Source organism: Carettochelys insculpta, chromosome 1 (assembly GCF_033958435.1).
Source record: "Carettochelys insculpta isolate YL-2023 chromosome 1, ASM3395843v1, whole genome shotgun sequence".
Lineage (NCBI taxonomy): Eukaryota > Metazoa > Chordata > Testudines > Carettochelyidae > Carettochelys > Carettochelys insculpta.
The window spans coordinates 273,594,840-273,615,544 of record NC_134137.1 but is presented as its reverse complement, the minus strand read 5'-3'; the positions used below and the strand labels follow the sequence as shown (position 1 = coordinate 273,615,544).

Below are 20,705 nucleotides of genomic sequence, written 5' to 3'. Positions count from 1 at the left end.
CTCCTAATACACAAACCTGTCAGCCAGCACTTTAAGGGAATGGGCCATTCCGTTAATGACCTGAAAGTCTGTGTTTTACTGAAAAGGAACTTTAGCAACCGTTTCCAGAGGGAATGCTCAGAACTGTCGTTTATATTAACATTCGACATGTTAACATGTGGTTTGAACTGGGACAGCAATTACCTGACCCATTATAAAGATTCTTATACATAATTTGATGTTTTATCTAACTCTTAACTTCCCCACCCCACGCCCCTCTCCTGCTGCCCCTTTCCTCTTCTCATTTGCCAACCTTGATAACAATTTTTAGACCTCTGTGCTTTATATATTGAGTCTGTTCTGGTATGGCTATGATCTGAAGAAGGGGGTCTGTCCCACGAAAGCTCATCACCTAATAAATTATTTTGTTAGGCTTTAACTGCTGCATGACTGCTTTTTTGTTTAATTAGCTCTCTGGTTACAGGATTTTGTAGAAATTATATGAATAAAAATTAGCACATCATGGGGTCAGTTGTGAGCCTTTCTGCGCACCTGTACAGGGAGAAAGGCAGTGTAAGGACACTCTGTGGGGAGGCTACAGGTATTGCCTGTGATTGTGCACAGTGGAGGGCAGCCACTGCTGGGCTGTTACACTCCCTCCTGTACAGGTGGGCAGGGGCTTGGCTCCATGCTGTCCCCACCCAAGGTGCCATCCCTTACATGAGAGCTGAGGCTGGACTTGTTCATGTGGCTCCTGACCAGAGCTGGAAATTCAAGCCAGATTCCCCTCTGACCTGGTGGAGGGGTGGCCATGCCAAATTTGAGTCATGTTGCAACTTTTGCACTTCTCCTGGTGCCACTGGGCGCTGGGCATCCCCGTCCCTGGGGAAGAAGTCGAGCAGGGGGTGACTGGGACCTCCCAGTCCCCAGGAGGGTGAAAGGGATAGACGTGGGTTTCTGGTGCTTGCTGGGGAAGTGGAGACACAGAAGGGAATGAGCGTCTGGTGTGGAGTTCCCAGGACTGTCTGGTCCCAGGTGGGGATGGTGCTTTCCAGTTTAGTTGGCTCTCTGGGAAGAACTCAGTATTATGTGTGGTGTGAAGAGACCATCAGGCTGGGTGCAGGGGGAGTGCTTGGAGTTGGGGGGGGCAGGAAAATGAGGAGGGAAAAGGGCAGGGCTGAGTGTGGGGCAGCAGGCAGGGACTGTCTGTAGAGCTGGAGGCAGAGGGGAGACCTGAGAGCTGCAGTGGGGCAATGTGAAAGGAAGAACATGGGGCTGGGAGACGAGTGGCAGGAGAAAAGTGTGTATAGGCTGGGTGCAGTGGAGAGGGCTCAGGTGTGGTGCAGAGGCAGGGAGAGAGCTCTGGCATGGATGCAGGGCTGGGGAAGGAGAAAATTCTGGTTGTACCTCTAGCTGATGCAAAGGAGGAAGTCATCTGTGTCAGCAAAGGGCTGATGCAGGTAGCAAGCCCCCTGGAGTACAGCAGGAGCAGGAAACAGATTATTATTCCCACTCTCTGTTCCACGCCTTGCTGCTGGGGAAGCACAGCCATGTGGATTGTAGGCTACTGTCCAGCCCATAGCAATTACAGCAAATTAGCAATGTAGAAGTGTAGTAACAGGAACTTCCTTCATATAGCTAAACGTCCAGTCACGTGAAAACAGTGGTAATTACAAGTATAAAAAGTGTAACTACAGTGTTACTGCAACTAGATTGCAAAGCTAGACATCTCGGCTACGTCTACACGTGCACCCAACTTCGAAATAGCTTATTTCGATGTTGCGACATCAAAATAGGCTATTTCGATGAATAACGTCTACACGTCCTCCAGGGCTGGCAACGTCGATGTTCAACTTCGACGTTGCTCAGCCCAACATCGAAATAGGCACAGCGAGGGAACGTCTACACGCCAAAGTAGCACACATCGAAATAAGGGAGCCAGGCACAGCTGCAGACAGGGTCACGGGGCGGACTCAACAGCAAGTCGCTCCCTTAAAGGGCCCCTCCCAGACACACTTTCATTAAACAGTGCAAGATACACAGAGCCAACAACTAGTTGCAGACCCTGTATATGCAGCACGGACCCCCAGCTGCAGCAGCAGCAGCCAGAAGCCCTGGGCTAAGGGCTGCTGCCCACGGTGACCACAGAGCCCCGCAAGGGCTGGAGAGAGAGTATCTCTCAACCCCCCAGCTGATGGCCGCCATGGAGGACCCCGCTATTTCGATGTTGCGGGACGCGGATCGTCTACACGTCCCTACTTCGATGTTGAACGTCGAAGTAGGGCGCTATTCCCATCCCCTCATGGGGTTAGCGACTTCGACGTCTCGCCGCCTAACGTCGATTTCAACTTCGAAATAGCGCCCGACGCGTGTAGACGTGACGGGCGCTATTTCGAAGTTAGTGCCGCTGCTTCGAAGTAGCGTGCACGTGTAGACGCAGCTCTCTTGTTTTATCTGCTTGTGCACACGTCTGTTAGACACTGGGGCCAGAGCTGGCTGGGAGGTGCGGATTTTTCTGCAGAAGATTTTGACAAAAATGAAGTGAATTTCTTTGTCATCTGAATGCTCACCAAAATATACTTCACAGCTGAAAATTTTGAAAAAATGAAAAAAATGCAGGCCAAAGCCAAATCAAAAATGGTTTTGGCTGACATTTTTGGGGATTTGCTCAACATGTTTTAGGTTTTTGGTTTCCAAGAAAAAACAGAAAAACGGTGAGGAAAGCAAACTCTCCCACAAAAGTCAGTTTGTGGAAAACCCAATTTTCTGTCCCAGAAGAGGAGAAGAACAGAAAAAAAGTTCACTTGGAAATTTTTCAGTCAGCCCTAGTTGGGAATGATCACAGGAGGCCTTTTAATTGTGATGACTCATGACTTACCTGATTGGGTCCAGTCTGAGTGCATTCTGCATTTCTATCACAGCCACCGTTATTTTCTAAGCAAGGGTTGATTTCTTTATAACAGAAAACAATTGCAGAAAACCCAGTGATTTACAGATTCTCACATCATTAATTAGCGAATGCAACGTATACTAGGCAGGCAGGTTTTTGACAAATGTAAATCCTTCAGGTGGATTCTCATTGCTACCTAATGCTCTCCTGATAAGTATCTTTCATCTCTTTTGGCAATAGTAGGCAATAGGGAGGAAATATTACTTTAGAAAGGATACAGGGAAGTTTAATGACTTGTTTCAATTTTAAAAGCTGCAGTGGCTCAGCTGCACTGCTTTAGCACTTCAGGGTTCTCCCATCAGTATATGAACTCCAGCTCCCTAACAGCTGGTAGCTATGTTCACAGGGCAATTCTCCGGTTGACATAGCGCTGTCTGAAATGGGTGTTATGTCGGTTTAACGACATGGGGCTCCTCGTATAAGTTGCTTCACTATAAGTTGTTTCATCTATACATTGTCAAGTAATTCAAGAAAGCAGATTCATTATAACTGATCTGCACTTATGTTGTTCAGGGGCTGAGGTACCAAAAGCCAGGAACATAGAGGAGCTTTGTGGTGGCCAGGTGGCAGGCGCTGTAGTGCAGGGGCCCTGGAAGTGAGCCCTGAAGTCACGGGGGATTGGTGTGGATCTGTGGGGAGCTGGCAGGTAGCTGGAGAACCAACGGGGAACTGTGGGAAACTGGCGGGGAACTGCGGGGACAGGTGGGGAGCTGGCAGGAAGCTGAGGAGAGCCGGCATGGACAGGTGGGGAGCTGGAGGGGAGCTGCGGGGACAGGAGGGGAGCTGGCAGAGAGCCAGCAGGGAGCTGGTGGACAGCTGCAGGGAGCTGGCAGGAACAGGCAGGGAGCCATCGGGGAGCTGGGGGGAGCTGGCTCATCTTTTTCTATCTATTTCTTTATATATCTTATTATTTACTATTGCTAGTTAACTATTTATTTATTCTACTTATTTATTTCTATTCTGTTTCTATTTATTGTTTCTGTGGGTTATAGGTACGTGATATGTACCACATGTGTGTGAACTGTCTGTGTTGGGAACGTATTTCAAGCTGATTACACTCTTCCATATGGCTACTAATTCCCCTTTATATGTCGTTTGGCTCTAAGTTGTACTACTTAGGTCTGTAACCTGGGCTTATAACAAGGGCCCCCCGTACTTCACTCCGGGGCGTGGATTTTTCACATCCCTGAGTGATGCAGTTATAGTGACTTAATTTCCTAGTACGGGCTGGACCTTACTCTTTCGCCCTTTCCCTGAAGGCATAGAGGGGCCACAGGCTTGATCCAAAGTGCCCATTGAGATGGGTAAGAGTCTCTGACTTCGGTGGGCTTTGCACCAGCCCTCTCGAGCAGCGACCTGGAGGCCTAGGGCTCTTGGATTGAAGGTGCCGTTCACTACTCTGAGGTCAGTGGAGTCATTTTGTTTTGGAGATACTTGAATTTTGCATTTGCTTTTTAAGTTTCTTATGGTTCTCCTCAAGGGATGTACGTGTGCGTGTGCGGAGGGAAACAGATCTTTGGGGCGCCGCCCCACACAGAGTGGACAGCACGCAGTGTTAACACACACAGTGCCTCTGTTGAATAGATATCACTGTACTAGGCCTGCCCCTGAGAGTGGGCAAGGAGGGCAGCTGCAGAGGCCCCCTTTTAAATGCTATGGGAGCGTCACTCTGCCACTCTGCACGGCTTCTGAGCGTTGCGCAGGCAGCCAGGTGCTCTGGGTGGCACTTAGGCCTGATGGTCCTGGCCCCGCCCCTTCTGCCAGAGGCTCCACCCCATGTAGGGACGTGGAACCATCCCCCGACACCTTGCCCCTGGGCCCGTGGCGGCTGCCAGCTCTGCTGCATTGAACCACTTCCTTGTCTCATGACAAGTGCCCCGATACGCTGATCCCTTACCAAGGCAGACTATTCCATCGCCGGTGTACCCAGCTGCACAGACACATACTCTGTTTCCTGGAGTAGTTCTTCGACACTCTGCTTTCACAGAACAGCCACCATTGCTTGTCTCGCATGCATCAATAACTGTATAATGGGAAAGAAAATAAAAAATGAAATGAATGTGCTGAGTTTGTTTAATTGGCAGATTAACTGATCTTTGTTATGCCTCCAAAGGAAAAGGAATTTAGTGAGATTTCCTAGACAAATAAACTTTTCTGAGGTAGAGTCCATAGATGTAATTATAGTCTTATATGAATGTCTTATAAACTGAAATAGGGACAGGGGAAAGTAACTTTCTAATACGGGAAATAAGAAGTCAGCTGTGATTGGTTCTCCAAATGTTCCACCCTCCGATGCTGCCTCATCTAACTGCGAATAATAAAGAGGTTTCATGGGATGACAGGGATCCTTTCAACGTTTCCTTAATTTGGAAAAGTTTGCACCTCCTGTGATGGGGTGTAAACCCTGCACTGGCACTGAAAAGGAAAGGGGCCCTGAAAGTGCTAGTCATGTCACTTGGACACGTTAAAGGATTTTGGCCCTGGGAGTTGTTAGACTCTAAAATGTGTCTTGGCTAGAGGTTGAGGACATTCCTGTGGATGGAATAAGATGAAGCATCCAAGAGGGAAACAGAAGCACAGCTTCTGGAATGCCACATCAGACACCAAAGGGACCACCTCTGCTTACATGTCCCCATTCAGAATCAAATATCTTGCTATGGAAGGAGGTTAGGCTGATCCTGCCCATCCCAGACAATCCATGGATTACCCATTGGCAGCTTGTTGCTTCTACAGTGCACAGGTTTCCGTTTCGCTATCAGCCTACTGAGACAGAGGCTGGGCATAAAACTCAAACCCCTCTTCCCTGTTTGCTAAAGCTGAGCATGTTCTACTTGGCCCACGGGCTGATAAAAACAATACATCCACAGTATTCTGTTAGTGGTACTCACACTACTGTAAGACATAGCATTTTCAGTTACTGCAACAGAATGTATTGTTTTCAACAGGGACAGCCCTATCAGATCAATCAGACGGATTATGGAAGAAAGTCCCCATCAGGAGAAAAATGAAAGCCAACATAACATAAACAGAAGGGTCTCAGTATATCTAGGGTCTGCAGGATTTTGGCTATTCAGATAGACATTCTCGCCATTTCCTCAATGCTCCCAGATTTTATGCTGTGCTGGGTGGTGCAAAGGTGTGTATGGAACCAGCTGGTCCACTGTGAAAATTAGAGCAGTGGACCAGCTTACTGCTCATGATGTCCAAGACCTGTTCCAATAGCGAGAAGAGCTAGACCACAGAGGACTGGCAACATGGCCCATAATCCTTTTCTCTCAGGAAAGCCCCCACCCCAGGGGCTAAGAGGAGATGAAACAGAGCCTTGGTTGGTTCAGTGCCACCTTAGAGTCTCCCTACTACAGGGAATTTCTCAGTAGCAGATTAAACTGGCTTGCTTGCTGATTTGCGCCACTCGGGTGTTGCAAAGCAGGGTCCAGAATCTGGCAACAGGACAGTCCTATACAGCGTGGTTAGACAAACGCTCCATTGTTTCAAAGGGCATTATTTTAACCAGATAAGGATTAGGGAATTAATAACACATACAGCAGCAGGAAACAGTCTGTTTCCTAAAGCTGGATTTTCCATGCTTTCAAAAGAACACCTGGGATTATCTGCAATTGCCTCTTTCTTTGGCAAATCCATAGAGTAGTTTTAGTTTATCACCACACAAATACTTCAGTTCAGAAAACCACAGAACTAGCCAGGATTGTCACTGTACCTCCAATCAGCCTATGCTAATTAAACTGGGTTAGAAAACAAAAACCAGCCATAATCCATGTTACACCACCCCAGCACTAACTCAGCTCCAGTTGTGCACACTATGTTCTCTTTCCCCTAGTCTTTCACTTTAATACAATATGCTGTATTTAAGAGACTTCTAGCTCTTTGTTTTTGTGCACCCGCACCTGAGGCAGGCGCTTCGTTTCGAATAAACTGGCAGCAGGTCCTCATTCTCGCTTCCTGTGCGGAAACATGCATCTCTCAACACTCTTCTGTTTCACAGTGAATATCAAATGCTTCGAGCACGTTCTTCGAAAGGGTAGAAAACAAAGCCCACTTGCCTGTACAGTGTGTTCCATTCCCTTTAAAACCAGCTGCGCACTTGCAGTAGGCAGAGCCATCAGACTGGAGGAGGCAGCTAGAAAAGAGGAAGGCGGCATATTAGAAATCTGCTCTGTATTGTCATGGGTGCTCTACTGTATCTTTATTATTATTGCTTATTTTTTTGTATTACCCTGGTGCCTCAGACCAGTTAATGGACCAGGACCCATGACGCTAGGTGCTGTACAAATGCTGAACAAGAAAACAGCCTCACCCCAAGGAGCTTGCAATCTAAATATTAGGTGAGAATCAATAGTTGGATATGGGGGAGTACAAAGGAACAGGGGCACAACACCACTCAGCAGGCTAGGCAGTGGTCTCAGCATGCCCATGGGCTTCCCGTTGTTTTGTGGAGGCAGCCCAAACAAAGAGTGATTTAAGGAGGATTTTGAAGGAGGATGAGTGAATTTCGTGGATGGGCTTGGGAAACATCTCCTAAGTGTGAGGGGCAGCATGGGAGAAAGCACAAGATTGTTCACAAGTGAGTGACGGAGGCTGGCACAACTGGCCAGTGGAAGATGGGAGTCAGCAATGCCATCCAGAGCAGTTGTATGGCAGGATTGCTTGTGGCGGTAGAAAGCAGGCACAATAACGCTGGGGATCACTGTTGGTTTCTAGTTTATGTTTCTGAGGATATGATACACTGTGAAAAAATGCCTGCAGCTGGCCCGTGTCAGCAGACTTGGGTTTGTGAGACTAAGCCTACAGGGCTATTAAACTGTGGTATAGAAGTTCCAGCTTATGCTGGCACGTGATCTCTGGGAGCCCTGGATGGCAGAGTGGTACAGAGCTCTGAAAGTCTACACTGCAATTTTACAGCGCTGCAGCTTGAGACTCATGACCCCAAATCAACTAACGCAGGCCAGCTGTGGGTGTTTGGCTGCAGGGTAGACAGACTCCATAACTCATACTTTAGGGTTGCAGTCAGCCAGCCAAAATGGGATTCCCTCTGCAGTGTATTCTGGAAAGTTCTTTTGTCTCCTTGTTCTGAAGCATCGGGGGGGGGGTGGGGCATGTCTGGAGGTGGGACAGTGGACAGGGTGGGCCTCCGCTTGGTTTCATGGCATCTGGTTTTCAAACAGAAAGTCTGGTCAAAAGGAGGCTGCTGGCCGGACACCAAAAGTCTCGTTACTACAGTGACTGACTTCTGCTGCTGGGAGGGTGGGAAGGGCAGCTGTTGCTGGAGGAGTTGGACTGGGCAGAAGCTTCAGACCTGACTCCCAACTCCAGATGAGAGGAGGTAGGTACTGCTTTCTTAGCCAGGCTGCCCAGGCCCCATCTCTCTCTGATCCCTTGCTTGAGGGACAAACCCCCACCCTGCTGTGCCCTGATTTTCCCCAGCTCCTTGCTCTGGGGATTGGCTGGCCTCTACCCACCTGTGCCCCAATTGCCCGTGGCCCCTCACTCTGGAGACTGCCCCCCGCCCCCCGCCCTCCCATGCTCCTTGTGGGCAGGCAGCCAGGCTCTGCATCATACTGTCTGAACCCTGCACAGGCCAGATCTCTGAGGTGGCTGGAGCATTGTTTCTGCCAGATTCTTGGCTGGCTGTTTCTTGCTGATATGCTGAGTATAAGTGAAACCCATTGGTTGGGAAGGAATTTCTTCCCAGGTTAGATTGACAGCAGCCTTGGGGTTTTTTCATTATTTTTTGTTTTTTGTTTTGTTTTGTTTTTTGTTTTGCCTTCCTCTGCAGCATGTGGGGATGGGTCACCTGCTAGGATATATGGGCATATTTTACTTCTTTCCCTGCCAGCCACTGGGGGGGAACTTTGGCGCTGGTGAATCTTGGTCCCTCCTGCTCTTGGTCTGTTGCACAGAGCAACATGGCTTCTTGTGGGAGTGATGCTTTGGCTTGATATCAGTTGTTGGATTTACTTTGTGGGTGGTATTGGAGGGCTGTGACTGAGACTGGATGGTCAGATGGTCCCTGCTAGCTATCAATGCTTATAATTTTATTATGAGAGTAGATTGTAGGTAGGAGGGGGATGGGCTGTGAAGGGCCTTGACAGTAAATACATTGTTTGCTAGCAGAGGGAAGGGAAAGCAAGGGGAGGAATTCAAAGAGCGAGGTGAAATGGTCAAAGCAAGGGGCCAGGAAAATGATCTCTGCAGCAGCCTTCTCAATGGATATGAATGAGGCAACATGTTTAATTTGAGCTGATGACTAGACAGTCATGAGGAAATGCCAGCAAGGCAGGCATTTACTTTGGTCGAGAGACAGATGAAGAGGAAACAAAGATCAGTGAGTCACCAGCACAGAGAGGGTAGGTGAATTTGTGTTTGTGGATGAGATTACCCAGAGGTAAGTGTGGAGAGAAAAGGGTAGCAAGAATAGGGCCCTGTGGAACCACTGTAGAAAACGGGAGGGGGAACGAGCAGGGTCCTCACTGAAGAAATAATTAGAGATGTAGGAGGGGAGCTAGGAGAGACCAGCCACAGAAACCAACAGAGGACAAGCTTCCAAGAAGAACAGCATGCATTCTGGTATGAAAGGCAGCTGAGAAGTCAAGGAGGGTGCGGATGGGGCACTTGTTCTGAGCTTTGGCTGGGACATGGTCATGAGATGCTTTACTGAGACTGGTTGAAGTGGAAACCAAAGGCTGGAGGCTGGACTGGAGAGGATCTGGGATGAACTGGAGGACAGGAGCACCAGATGGAGATTGTAAACGTCATGTTCATGAGCGCAGGATGTCAGGGTACAGCTCCTCCCCTTGCCCTGCTAAGATGGTGCTGTTGGGTGTGAGGTTAGGAATTATGGCAACTGATGGGTAGAGGTGTAGCAAGGATTGGTGTGGGAGTGGAGAAGCCAGAGACGGAGGGGAGACTAGGGCAGGAACACACATCACCAGAAATGAAGAGCAATAGAAAGGGGAGGCGGCCCAGGTGTGGATGTGGGTTCTGGATTTAGGTTGGTGAGAAGGGAGAGGGATCAGGATTAAAAAGTGAAGAGAAGGTGGCGCTGGTAGGACTGCTAGAGGAATGAAGGTGATGAAGAAGTAATGAAACCATGTGGGGAGAGGGAAGGAGGACAGATACTATGATGCACAGTATCTCAGACTGAACTGCTTACAGAAACAAATGAACATGCTACCTTGAATAGGACATGGTTGTAAGAATGCTACCTCTTAAAATACCAAAACTTTAGTGCAACTTCATCTTAACCTCTAATTTTAGGCACCCAGAGCTTCTGCTCTGTGCACATTCTTACTTTCCATATGCATATATAGCAGGTGCATGTCTGTATACCCAATTTTTGTGCATACGTGCCCATGTCTGGAAACACAAACCCAAAGAACATTCACATTACGTCATGAGAATGACTCTGAAAGTGGCCAGATTTCATACATACTTAGCGCTGGTGTGGCACGTGCTGTTGCATGCATCATCTTTAATTTCTGGAAGAGACCAAAGGAATGTTTACACCCTTGCAAGTCAAGAGGCTAAAACTATGAGTTCCTTTACCCTTTTCTGTGGTTTCAAATTCTTCACTTTTTCTTTTGCAAAACCAGTTTCCGTCATCCTTATACTAAATCAGGGGTCAGCAACCTCTCTGAGGTGGAGTGCTGATATCTGTCCTTTTGACCTCTATGTATGGTCCGAATGTTGGTGATACTTTTGAAGTCACTAATAGTCCTACTTACAACAGCATCATTAATAAATAAATGAAGATGCAGAGCTTTACTCTTTGGGTGGTGGTTGGTAGCATTAGCAGGTCTTTTGTTCATCCACAAGCAGCATGGCTTTGAGCAAGCTCCTGGCTGCATAGGGGAGGAGGGATGGAGCTGAGCTCCCATCTCGCATGCCCATGAAAATTGGTTTGCATTCTGCTCTTTGCATCCGTACCGGGGGGTGCTGACCCCTGTACTATAAACAGTGCCCTACTGCCCAAGAGGTCCCACTGAACTCCCTGGGATTGCTTGGGGTAAGGTAGTGCCCAGTGTGAGTAAAAGTGAAAATTCTTCTCTTTGTATAAGGCAGCACAATTTGTTGGGTATGGACTACAGGTGTCTTATGTTGGGAGGTATGTGGGATAAAAGTGGTGCAGCTGACTAGGACTGCATTTCTTCCCTCTCGTTTTACTTGTTTTCAAAAAAATTAAAGACAAACATAACTGTTAGCACAATTTTTGCGTAAGCAGTGAAAGTGAGGCTGTCAGAAATTTAACTATAGAGTGCACAGAGGCATTGGAGCAGTGTAAAGTACGGATGACAGTGCATTTACAAAGTGATGTTACAAAAGTCATCAGTGGTTTATCTTTACACAGTACCTACAACTTGGCCGGTCCTTCCTCAGTCAGCTCCACAGCAAATCTGAGGATATGTCTACGCTTACTGGAAGATCAACTCTTTCAGGTTTGCTCTTCCAGGATGTGACTTAGCATGTCCCCACTATTCCTATCGGAGACACACTAAATTGAACCACTGGGGCTCCACAGTCGGCCCTGGTGCTCCTTACTGTCACAAGGAGTAAGGAAAGTCAATGGGAGAGTTTCTCCTGTCAACTTCTCTCTGTATGTCCGGCTACGCAATTGTCATACCTAGAAATAGGTATCTTAGAGAGACTTTTTGGCCTAGTGTAGACTTGACCTAAGATGGGAAAGAAAGTCTGATTGGTCCTTTTAATTCTTCTATTCTATTTTATTCTATTCTATTCTATCTATCTATCTATCTATTCTATTCTATTCTATTCTATCTTCTATTTAATTATTCTATTCTATTCAAGCCTATTTCACTTCATAACCATAAAATGCAGCATTTGACTCCATTATCCCAGCTCATTGTACCTAATTTCATTTTCAATCTCTTCCGAAAATCTCTCTGTTCTCCCCATTCTACATGCCCTGGAGTACGATTCACTCTGTGCAGAGACAGCACAAGGCGATGCACTGCACAAGGCCAATGTAAGCCCTCAAAATAAAACATAAGCAAGACTTGAATGGTAAGTAGAATTTGTGCTGACTGTTGCACAGGGCTCTTTCATAGGTTTGTTAGATGTTCTTTCTTAGCTCAGTATTGTATCTGCATTAGGAACTTCCAGGCACAGATTTTTGACTCTTCTGAGCCTATTTTGTTGAATATGTTTATTTATTGTGTTTCCTTTGTCAGTGAGGCCCAGGGCCTTGCTATTGGACATGCTCGAGTTTATTTAACTTGTGACTTCCACAGTAAACTCCTCCATATCTGGCAGCCCCAGGAGCAGGAGGTTGCTGGATATTCAAACATTCTGGATAATAGAGAGGTATACCTGGCAATGCATAACACTAAAGAAAAAATGAGATTAGATATTGAGAAACAAACAAACATATATGAAGGGTACTTTCTTTACCAACAACAGTAGTATTGTACACTGTAAACTTATACTGTATTTGCTGTATTTATTTATATTTACTTTTACTATACTGCACTTACGGAAAATCTAGCTAAAATTTACTTTTTGTTAAAAATCTGGTTATTTGAGAACTCTGGATAATAGAATGCTGGATATGAAAGAGTTTACTATATATAGATTCTGTTTCTGTATGATGATTTGTGTTGCATATGAGACCACAGTTAAGCACGAAGGTTGGTGTTTGCAAAGGAGCCCAAGGGAATTAGTTGTTGAAACCCAATTGAATTTCTAAGGAAGTTGGGTGCCTAACTATTTTGGGTCTCTTGAAAGTTCTAGCAAAATCAGCTTTCTACTCTAGGTCCTGGTCTTAGTCTCCCACCATCTAATTAAAATATCTCTTAATTACTCACAAGTAAATATAAAGCCATATGCAATATTATATAGACAAAGCCAATTTTGAAGGAATTGAGGGAGAGGGGCTCTGCAGACCAAAAGTTAATAGCAGAGAATTCTGCTCTGCAAACACTACACATTTACCCTTCATGGGAATTTTGTCATGAAAAAGTCCCTGATGAATTAGCTGTAGACAAGCAAATGGATATATTTAAATATGAAGCCTGTCAACTGGCTTGCTTCATTCTCCATTAGCCTTGATGCTAATTTCCTTCTCACAGGCCTGAAAACTTCCCAAAGACATTTTTTGCTCTGTCAGGCTGAGGGTCTCATTGCCTTTCTGCAGCCTTGGGTTGCTGCTTGTTACCTTACAGTGTGGGATAGAACCTTAAGTACCCTGTACATTGGGATGTATTCCTCGCTGCGGTACTGTATTCCATAACACATGTACTAAGAGTTCATCAAGAGGAGAAGAAGGCACACTTACCGCTCTCACATTTTACGCCTCTCCAGCCAACGTCACACTCGCAAGAGCCATCTCCTTCAATGCCACTGCTGCATTTCCCGTGGACACAAGCACACTCTAAATGCACAGATGTAAGTAAACCACTTAAAATATGCAGTGTAAAGTAGCACGCGTGTGAAAGAGCAACACCTAAAACAGTAGACGATTTGCCTACATGTATTCTCCCTAAACACTCTTTGTTTTCTAATGTGCTTTACTCAGTTGTATATCTCTAGTATATAGAACTCCAGTAGAGCTGCCTATAATATTTTCATACACACCAGAATACAAACGATTCACTGATTTTCTTTCATTTATAAGCATCCTGTCCTACCAACACAATGAAAGCATTTGACTGTTTCCCCATCTTCCACGATGGACAGAATTTTGCATACATGCAGTCATCATTTTTTTTTTTGATCAGGCATAGATTTAAAATTTGAATGAATTCTACATTGATTTTAGTCCTTGCCCACAGTGCAGAACACACGTGCCTTTGCAATAACTCTTCATAATAAACTCTTCCCTCATACTCCAAAAGGTTCCGCTAAGTGTATGTTTTCACTGCAATTGGATGTATGACTTGAGCACAGATAAATGTAGCAGTGAAGCCACAGCAGCATGAGCAGCAACATGGGCTGTAGAAACCCACCTATGACCCCTCACCCTTGGCATATACTTCAGCACCTAGCCCACGCTTTAACTCCCCTTTTCTTCCTTTGAAAATCCCTTGTAGGAAGTAGCAATCTATTTAGAGCAATACAGGCAGCTTGTCTGTTAGCCATTTAACAGAGAATAAATCTAAAAGTATAACTGTATAACTGTCAAGTGACTGTTTCCTGTTAGGGCTTTTTAACTTTAAATGACACAGTTGAGCTGTGAAAAGAGCACTCAGGGGAAGATTACACGCAGTACCCTACCTTGCTGCAAGCTGCTAAACCAGCGGTTCTCAATCTGGGGCTCACAGGCTGTGTGTGACCCAATTAGTGCACAGCTGTGGCCCAGCTCAGCAAAGTACTACAGGCTCCTGGCATGTCAGGGTCTGCCAGGCTCCCAGGTGCTGGACTTTGGTGGTCCAGGCTGCCCTGCTGCCCAGCATGGCAGGGTCAGGGTTGCCAGCCTGCTCCAAGTAGTGGTAGTCTGGGATCCATGGCTCCCCAGTGGCCTTGTGGAGTCTTGGGCTTGTGGTGGAGGCCCAGTGCTTGGGGTTCAGGGCTCGCAGAAGGGGTGCAGAAATGGGGTTTGGGACTTCTAGCTGACCATGGATGTTCTGGGGCATTTGCCCAGCCCCATACACACCAGAGCCCAGTGCAGCTGCATGGTGGGGTTCTGAGGCTCCCAGCTGGTTCTGTGAACACCAGGACCTGGGGCAGCTGTATGGCGGGGGTCCAGGTTCAGGGCTGGGTCTGCTGCTGCCTTGCCATCTGGTCCCCCTGACCTAGGTTACATATTGTGACATAAGCAGGCCTCAGTGTGTAATAAGGTGAGAGCTACTGTGCTAGACCAAGCCAGTGATGTTGGAGGCTCAGCAGGTGGAGCCAAAGAGCAGAGAAGGGCTGTGAAAAGCAGAGGAGCAGGAAAACACCCCCCCAGCTGGGTCATGCATCAGGCTGGCCCTCTGTAACATGGACATGTGGCCTTCTTAGGATGTCAGTAGCGGACATACAATAATGACATGTGCTTTTTGGGTTAAGAGGTGAGCCTAGATGGGCTGAAGGGAAAGAGGCTGTCACCTCCTTGGGTGGAAGGGTAAGGGTGGACTTTTTAATTTTAAACTCAACTATACAGTGTACAGTGTTGTAGCTCTTGGAAACTTATTTCATTTTCATGGTATTTGGTGCACACCATAAAGCCCCAGATCTGGTTAACGGTGGAGTCAGGAGAGGAGCTCAGCATTTGTTTAAAAACAAGTTCATTTCCAACCCTCCTGGCTACAGAGAAAAACTTAAAAATCTGGCTTATGTGTAACCTGTGAGCTCAAAAATGAATGCGCCGACAAACAAAACAGCCTCTCAATTTTAGAGCCAGTCATGACTTTTGTGTCCTTAACTCAAATTTTGAATACTTGGTATTGGTGATCTTGGGTTTAGTGTTTGCCAAGAACCAGCAAATGTCCCCTCATGTCTTCTCACTACGTTTTGTACAATAGGTATGCATGAAAAGCGAGGCTGATGCTCATTTCTCATGCTAGTTTTACACAGCTGTGGCTGAGGTGAGTTATTGTGAAGTTATTCCTGACTTACACCAGTGTAAGTAGGAAGATAATTAAGGCCTAGAATGTTGAGAGTATATCCAGGGCAGGGAGACTGGGAGAACTCACTTATATAGCCACTGAATTTCAGAGATTTTTGGCTGGTCATCCTTCCAGCTTGATAGCTATCAAGATTTGAGAAGCTAAGTGCATAGTCTGGAGGCATTGAGTACCTTGATCACAGTTGCGACCATATTTTCCTTCAATACATTTTTCACAGGCGGTTCCATTAAACCCCTCTTCACATTCACACACGCCTGTGCCATTAACACCATCCAAGCAGATGCCGTTTCCAAAGCAGGCATTTCCACTTTGCCCTGGACAGGGCTGGCACTGTTGACCAAAGTAACCTGCACAGCATTCTCTGGTCTGAAATGGAGAAACAACATATAACAAAGGCTAGAACTGGCGCTTTTAAGCCATTCCCTTGCATACAGCAGAGTGCAGAGCCACACTACTCCAGCAGAAGTGCCACAGACCTCAGTAGAGAAACACAATCTCGCCTGGGGGTGTTTCTTATGCACAGGCAGGTGAGCAGTAGAGGACTTCCCCCTGCAGTAGAGGACATTCCCCCTGCAGTAGAGGACATTCCCCCTGCATCCCCCTGGCTGTTAGAGAGAAAGCTGGGCCATGGTCCACCTCTGACTTCTTCCTTTTCAGACTCTGGCTTCATAGTGGGAAGTGAGCCCTGTGCTCCCCACAATGCAGAGGGTGCAGGGATTTTTACTGTGAGGAGATTCAAAGAGTTACTGTTCTGGAAACACTGCCACCCTTCCCTATCTCTGCACAATACCCCAGTACTGAATTCTGGCAACTGTCAGCCCCCTCTTACCTTTGGGGTTGGTCCGAAAATGGATATTCTGTCTGGTGAAATATATTTCAAGATAGATGGGGGAAAAGAATGGCCCCAAATTGAGAACAAAAGGCAATTTTTGAAAGATGTCACCAACCAAAGCTCAGAAAAAACAAAATCATTTTGTGTCATTTGAAACATTCTGTTCTGAGAAATTTAAAATGTTTTATTTCACATTTCATCCTCTTTATAGGTAATGTTAAAATATAAAATTAAGTACATTTCAAAACAACACAATGTTTCCGCATGAAAAATTGAAGATTTCTGCTCTTAAAGTCACAATTGGATGGCTCCCCATTTCCAAAACTGTTTTCTTTTCATATTTTTCAAAATCAAAACCTCAATTTTTGTGAAAAAAGTCTTATTCTAAACAGCATTTTCCAACAGAAAACTTAAAAATTTTTCAACCTGCCCTCTTAAACTTCTGATCACTCACCATAAGCTAGTCCATTAAGAGGTCTACCCAGAAAGTCATTAAACCCTGGGGCTGGAACTTCCTTTTTGAACTGTGTTTGTCCAGCACCTGGCACAATGGGATTCTGGACCATGTTTGGGGCTCCTAGACATTACCACAAAACACATAATAAATAACAATGATAATGAATAAAACTTACAATTATAGTTTTAATACACTTAGGCTGGCATCCAATCTGAATGGATGGTCTTCCCATAAAGTTTTCAACATAGATGCAATATTTCTTCTCTCCTACCTGTACAAAAGTTGGTAAGATAACTATTTCAGTGTTTAATATCACACAACTATTTTTAAACATTTAACAATGGTATTAACTTTGTGTAAACAATATACTTTATGCATCCGTATATAATCTGCCTCTATTGCTAAATAAATTCAGATCATATGTTAAGAAAAACATTCTGTACTGTAAATATAAAATAGGCTAACAGATAATTAGCTAACTAATTCATAGTCAATTTAACCAAGTGCCACTGGGCAAATCACTTCAATTTAAAATTAGTCATCTTTGTCCAAAATTTGAATTGAAACTCTTCTGAAATTTGGAAAGTAAAATTTCTACGGTTCTTTTTTTTTTCCATGCATTTTTGTGCACTTCCTACAGGTAGTTGTTTCTGAAAAAGAATTTGCCAAAATACTGTGAAAATGGCTATTCTTATATTATTCTAGGCCTGAACAGAAGCAGAAAATGCTGTAAGTCTTGGGAAAGCCTGTTCTTATAAGCCTGCCAGCCTAATTTTCTAGTTTCAAAAAGTTCAGACAAACATCCAGTCATCTGGGTGTTTATTAAAACAGAAATGCCAAAATTCTCCAAATTTGTCCATCACAATTTTAGTAGGGTTTTGCTAACCAATTGGCTGGATAAAGTGGAGGAATGTTTACAGTAACTGTGTAGACTTTTGTAATCACATTATCAACATAATTATACAACTCTAAATAAAATGTTACTACTACGACTACTAAAGATATATGGCAAAATCTACTCAGACTTAATTTAGATTCCTTAAAGCAACCCAGTTTTAACTTAATCCATAAGTCTTTCCATAAAAATAAATCCAATGATGATAAAACTCCTTGTGACTATTTGACCCTATCCTCACTGGCCAGAAAACAAAATGTCTAGGAAACAGACATCTAGGAGATGGAAGAGAAAAAGAGTTGTCATTAAACTTTCAAAACACCCTGGAACATTAATCCCTCACTTGGGGCAGATCAAGTGCCTCTTTCCTACGCTCTCATGACCTAAATGGGCCAGAAAAGCTGCACAATAGGGCATTATTATTCTGCTTAGAACATTCCCCGGCTGGTACAGAGTCAGTGTAGTGGGCTCTGTCCTTTTCCTGGTCTCCCACCCAATGTAAGTGCTGAGAGGGACCATGGTGACAGCACTTATTTTGTCTTGAGATTGCTCTAATGTGTGCTAGGGTCTGTACTGGCACCCAGATGCCTCAGGGATTGTTGAAGCATAAAGAGATCTTTAAAATATCTCAATCCCAGCCTCCTGGGGCCCAAGCTAGGAATGGCTCAGTTGGACTCAAGGTTTAGGGCTGCTGGGTCTGAATAATTGAAATACATGAATAGGTCCAATTCACTGAGGTAATTCCATTGAAATTAGTGGGGTTCTACCAGGGGGAAACTTGGCTCGTCACAGTCTCTTTCTATATTCAGTATTGCAAATGATATACATGTTTCTTAACCTATGTTCCAGAGAACACTGGTGCTTTGTGAACAGCTCACAGGTATGCCATGAGCATCCAATACTTTTTGATAGTGTCGACTGCTGGTATATATATTCTGTTATTAGAACCACATATAATGTTACTCCTTCATTGCTGTGATACTTGATTAAACTGCTTCATTTTGTTTTTGCTGTATGTGTTGCTGTTTGGGGATTTTGGTCTGACAATTTTTTTTGGAGAAAGGTTTCACAGCTGTTCCCCATAAAGAATATTATTGTTTTGTGTTCCGTGGTCTCAAAAAGTTTGAGGGACAGTGATATAAATGATGTGTGTTCAGTATTAATTGTATAATACTTACAAATTCTTTAGTTCCAGGAGGGCAGCGTGACTGATACAAGCACAGAGCGCATTTTTCCTTGGCAAACACAGAAGGGATACACAGTTAAAGTTTTACACTACTGCAGATAGTTTCTACCTTGTTTCTCTTCCCAGCTCTTGGGGAAGTTAGGAAATTTAAACCAGTGAAAGATCCTAAATTTGGAAAACTGAGCATCAGAGGGACTATCACTGCAGCTGGCTTGGGTGTACATCATGGCAGAAATGTAGGGATCGCCAAGAGGAAGCTGCCTACCGAGAACTCTTGTGAAGTGTAAAGGATCTGCAGGGTTTCCAACAACCCAAGGACTGTCCTGTTCCAAAGGAAATGCATCCCTAAGAATTCCTCATAGCAATAACATTATGGGCAGCCCAAAGATAAGGGTGAGCTGGATTAGCAGGAGAGCTAGGCTACATCTACACGAGAGGCTTTTCCTGACAAAGCTGTGCTTTTGTTGGGAAAATCCAGGGAGTGTGTACACACAACATGTGCTTTGTCAACAGTATGTTGTCAAAATGCAGACATCCACCTGCAGTGTTATACCTCTTCCTGTTCACGTATAACACCTCTTTTGACAATGTTCTGTCAACAAAACAGACATGCAGATGCTGTGGGGGACCCTTTATTGACAGACAGGGTTCCAGTTCACTGGGAAGCCCTGTTTGCAGAGCTTCTGGTCAACCATTCTGTCAAGAGAGGGCCAGGAAGTCTGGCTGCTCTCTGCTGACAGAGCAGATTGCTCTTTCAGTACACTTTTATGTGTAGACACAATGGCCGTTTCTACACAGGCCACTTCCTTCAGAAGTGGCATGTTAATACAGAGAGCGAAATATGCTAATGAGGTGCAGATGCAAATTCCTCATTAGTATAACTTCATGTGATTTGGAGTCCGGAAGACTGTTCTTCTGGACTCCAAAACACCGTGTAGAAGTGTGGCCACTGGGGTGGCTTTCGGAAGGAAGTCCTCCTTCCGGAGGCCCCTTCTTCCTGAAAATTTTTGGGAAGAAGGGGCCTCTGGAAGGAGGACTTCCTTCCGGAAGCCTCCCCTGGGGCTGTGCTTCTACATGGTGTTTTGGACTCTGGAAGAATGGTCTTCTGGACTCCAAATCACATGATGTTATGCCAATGAGGTGTGGGAAATTTGCATCCGCACCTCATTAGCATCTTTTGCTCCCTGTATTAGCATGCAACTTCCAAAGGAAGTGGCCTGTATAGAAACGGCCAATCTGTCCACAGAAGTTTTGCTGGGAAATCCTTTCCAACAATGACTTCAGTCGACAGAGGCTTCCCTTGTAGACATAGCCCTAGGGGATCTCTTCTCCTAGAGGAAATCCCTTTTGGTAAAGAGCTGGCTATGCAGCTAAATCCTGCTTCAGCAAAGCGCTTAAGTATGTATTTAACTTTAAGCACATTCTTAACATTACCAGTATTCAGCTATACACATGCTTAAGTCCAATTGACTTCAAAGGGACATAAAGACATATTTAAGTGCTTTGCTAAATTAGCGACCTAGTTGGGGGAAGTTTTCTAGGGAGGTCCAAGTGTCTATACTGAGGAATCTAAGTGTAAGGCTATATCTATTCTAGGCAAAGTAAGTCGACCACAGATATGCAGCTCTAGCTATGGCAATTGCGTATCTAAAATTGACGTATCTGCCCCCACCTAACTTGGCTGTCTCTACTGGGGAAGGTTGACAGGAGAGTTTCTCCTGTCGACCTCTCTTACTCCTTGCATCGTGCTAGGAGTACAGGGGTGGACTGTGACCCCTGAGAGGTGAATTTCATATGTCCATAGTAGATGCATGAAATCAAACCC

The 20,705-nt window shown here is 45.2% G+C and overlaps 1 protein-coding gene and 1 long non-coding RNA gene across 2 annotated transcripts in view; one reads left to right on the top strand and one right to left on the bottom strand.

The window, feature by feature from the left end:
- Positions 1-20,705, bottom strand: part of STAB2 (stabilin 2) — a 165,980-nt gene that overhangs the window by 47,478 nt on the left and 97,797 nt on the right. Inside the window, exons 36-43 of the mRNA XM_075007690.1 lie at positions 18,873-18,929; positions 16,975-17,070; positions 15,681-15,876; positions 13,239-13,334; positions 10,380-10,425; positions 6,991-7,067; positions 4,827-4,952; positions 2,858-2,931 (exon numbers count right to left, since the gene is read on the bottom strand). Of these exons, the coding sequence (XP_074863791.1) occupies positions 2,858-2,931; positions 4,827-4,952; positions 6,991-7,067; positions 10,380-10,425; positions 13,239-13,334; positions 15,681-15,876; positions 16,975-17,070; positions 18,873-18,929 (768 nt within the window). The remainder of the gene's footprint in view (positions 1-2,857; positions 2,932-4,826; positions 4,953-6,990; positions 7,068-10,379; positions 10,426-13,238; positions 13,335-15,680; positions 15,877-16,974; positions 17,071-18,872; positions 18,930-20,705) is intronic.
- LOC142020094 (uncharacterized) overlaps positions 1-20,705 on the top strand; it is a 70,981-nt gene that overhangs the window by 16,199 nt on the left and 34,077 nt on the right. The window lies entirely within an intron of this gene.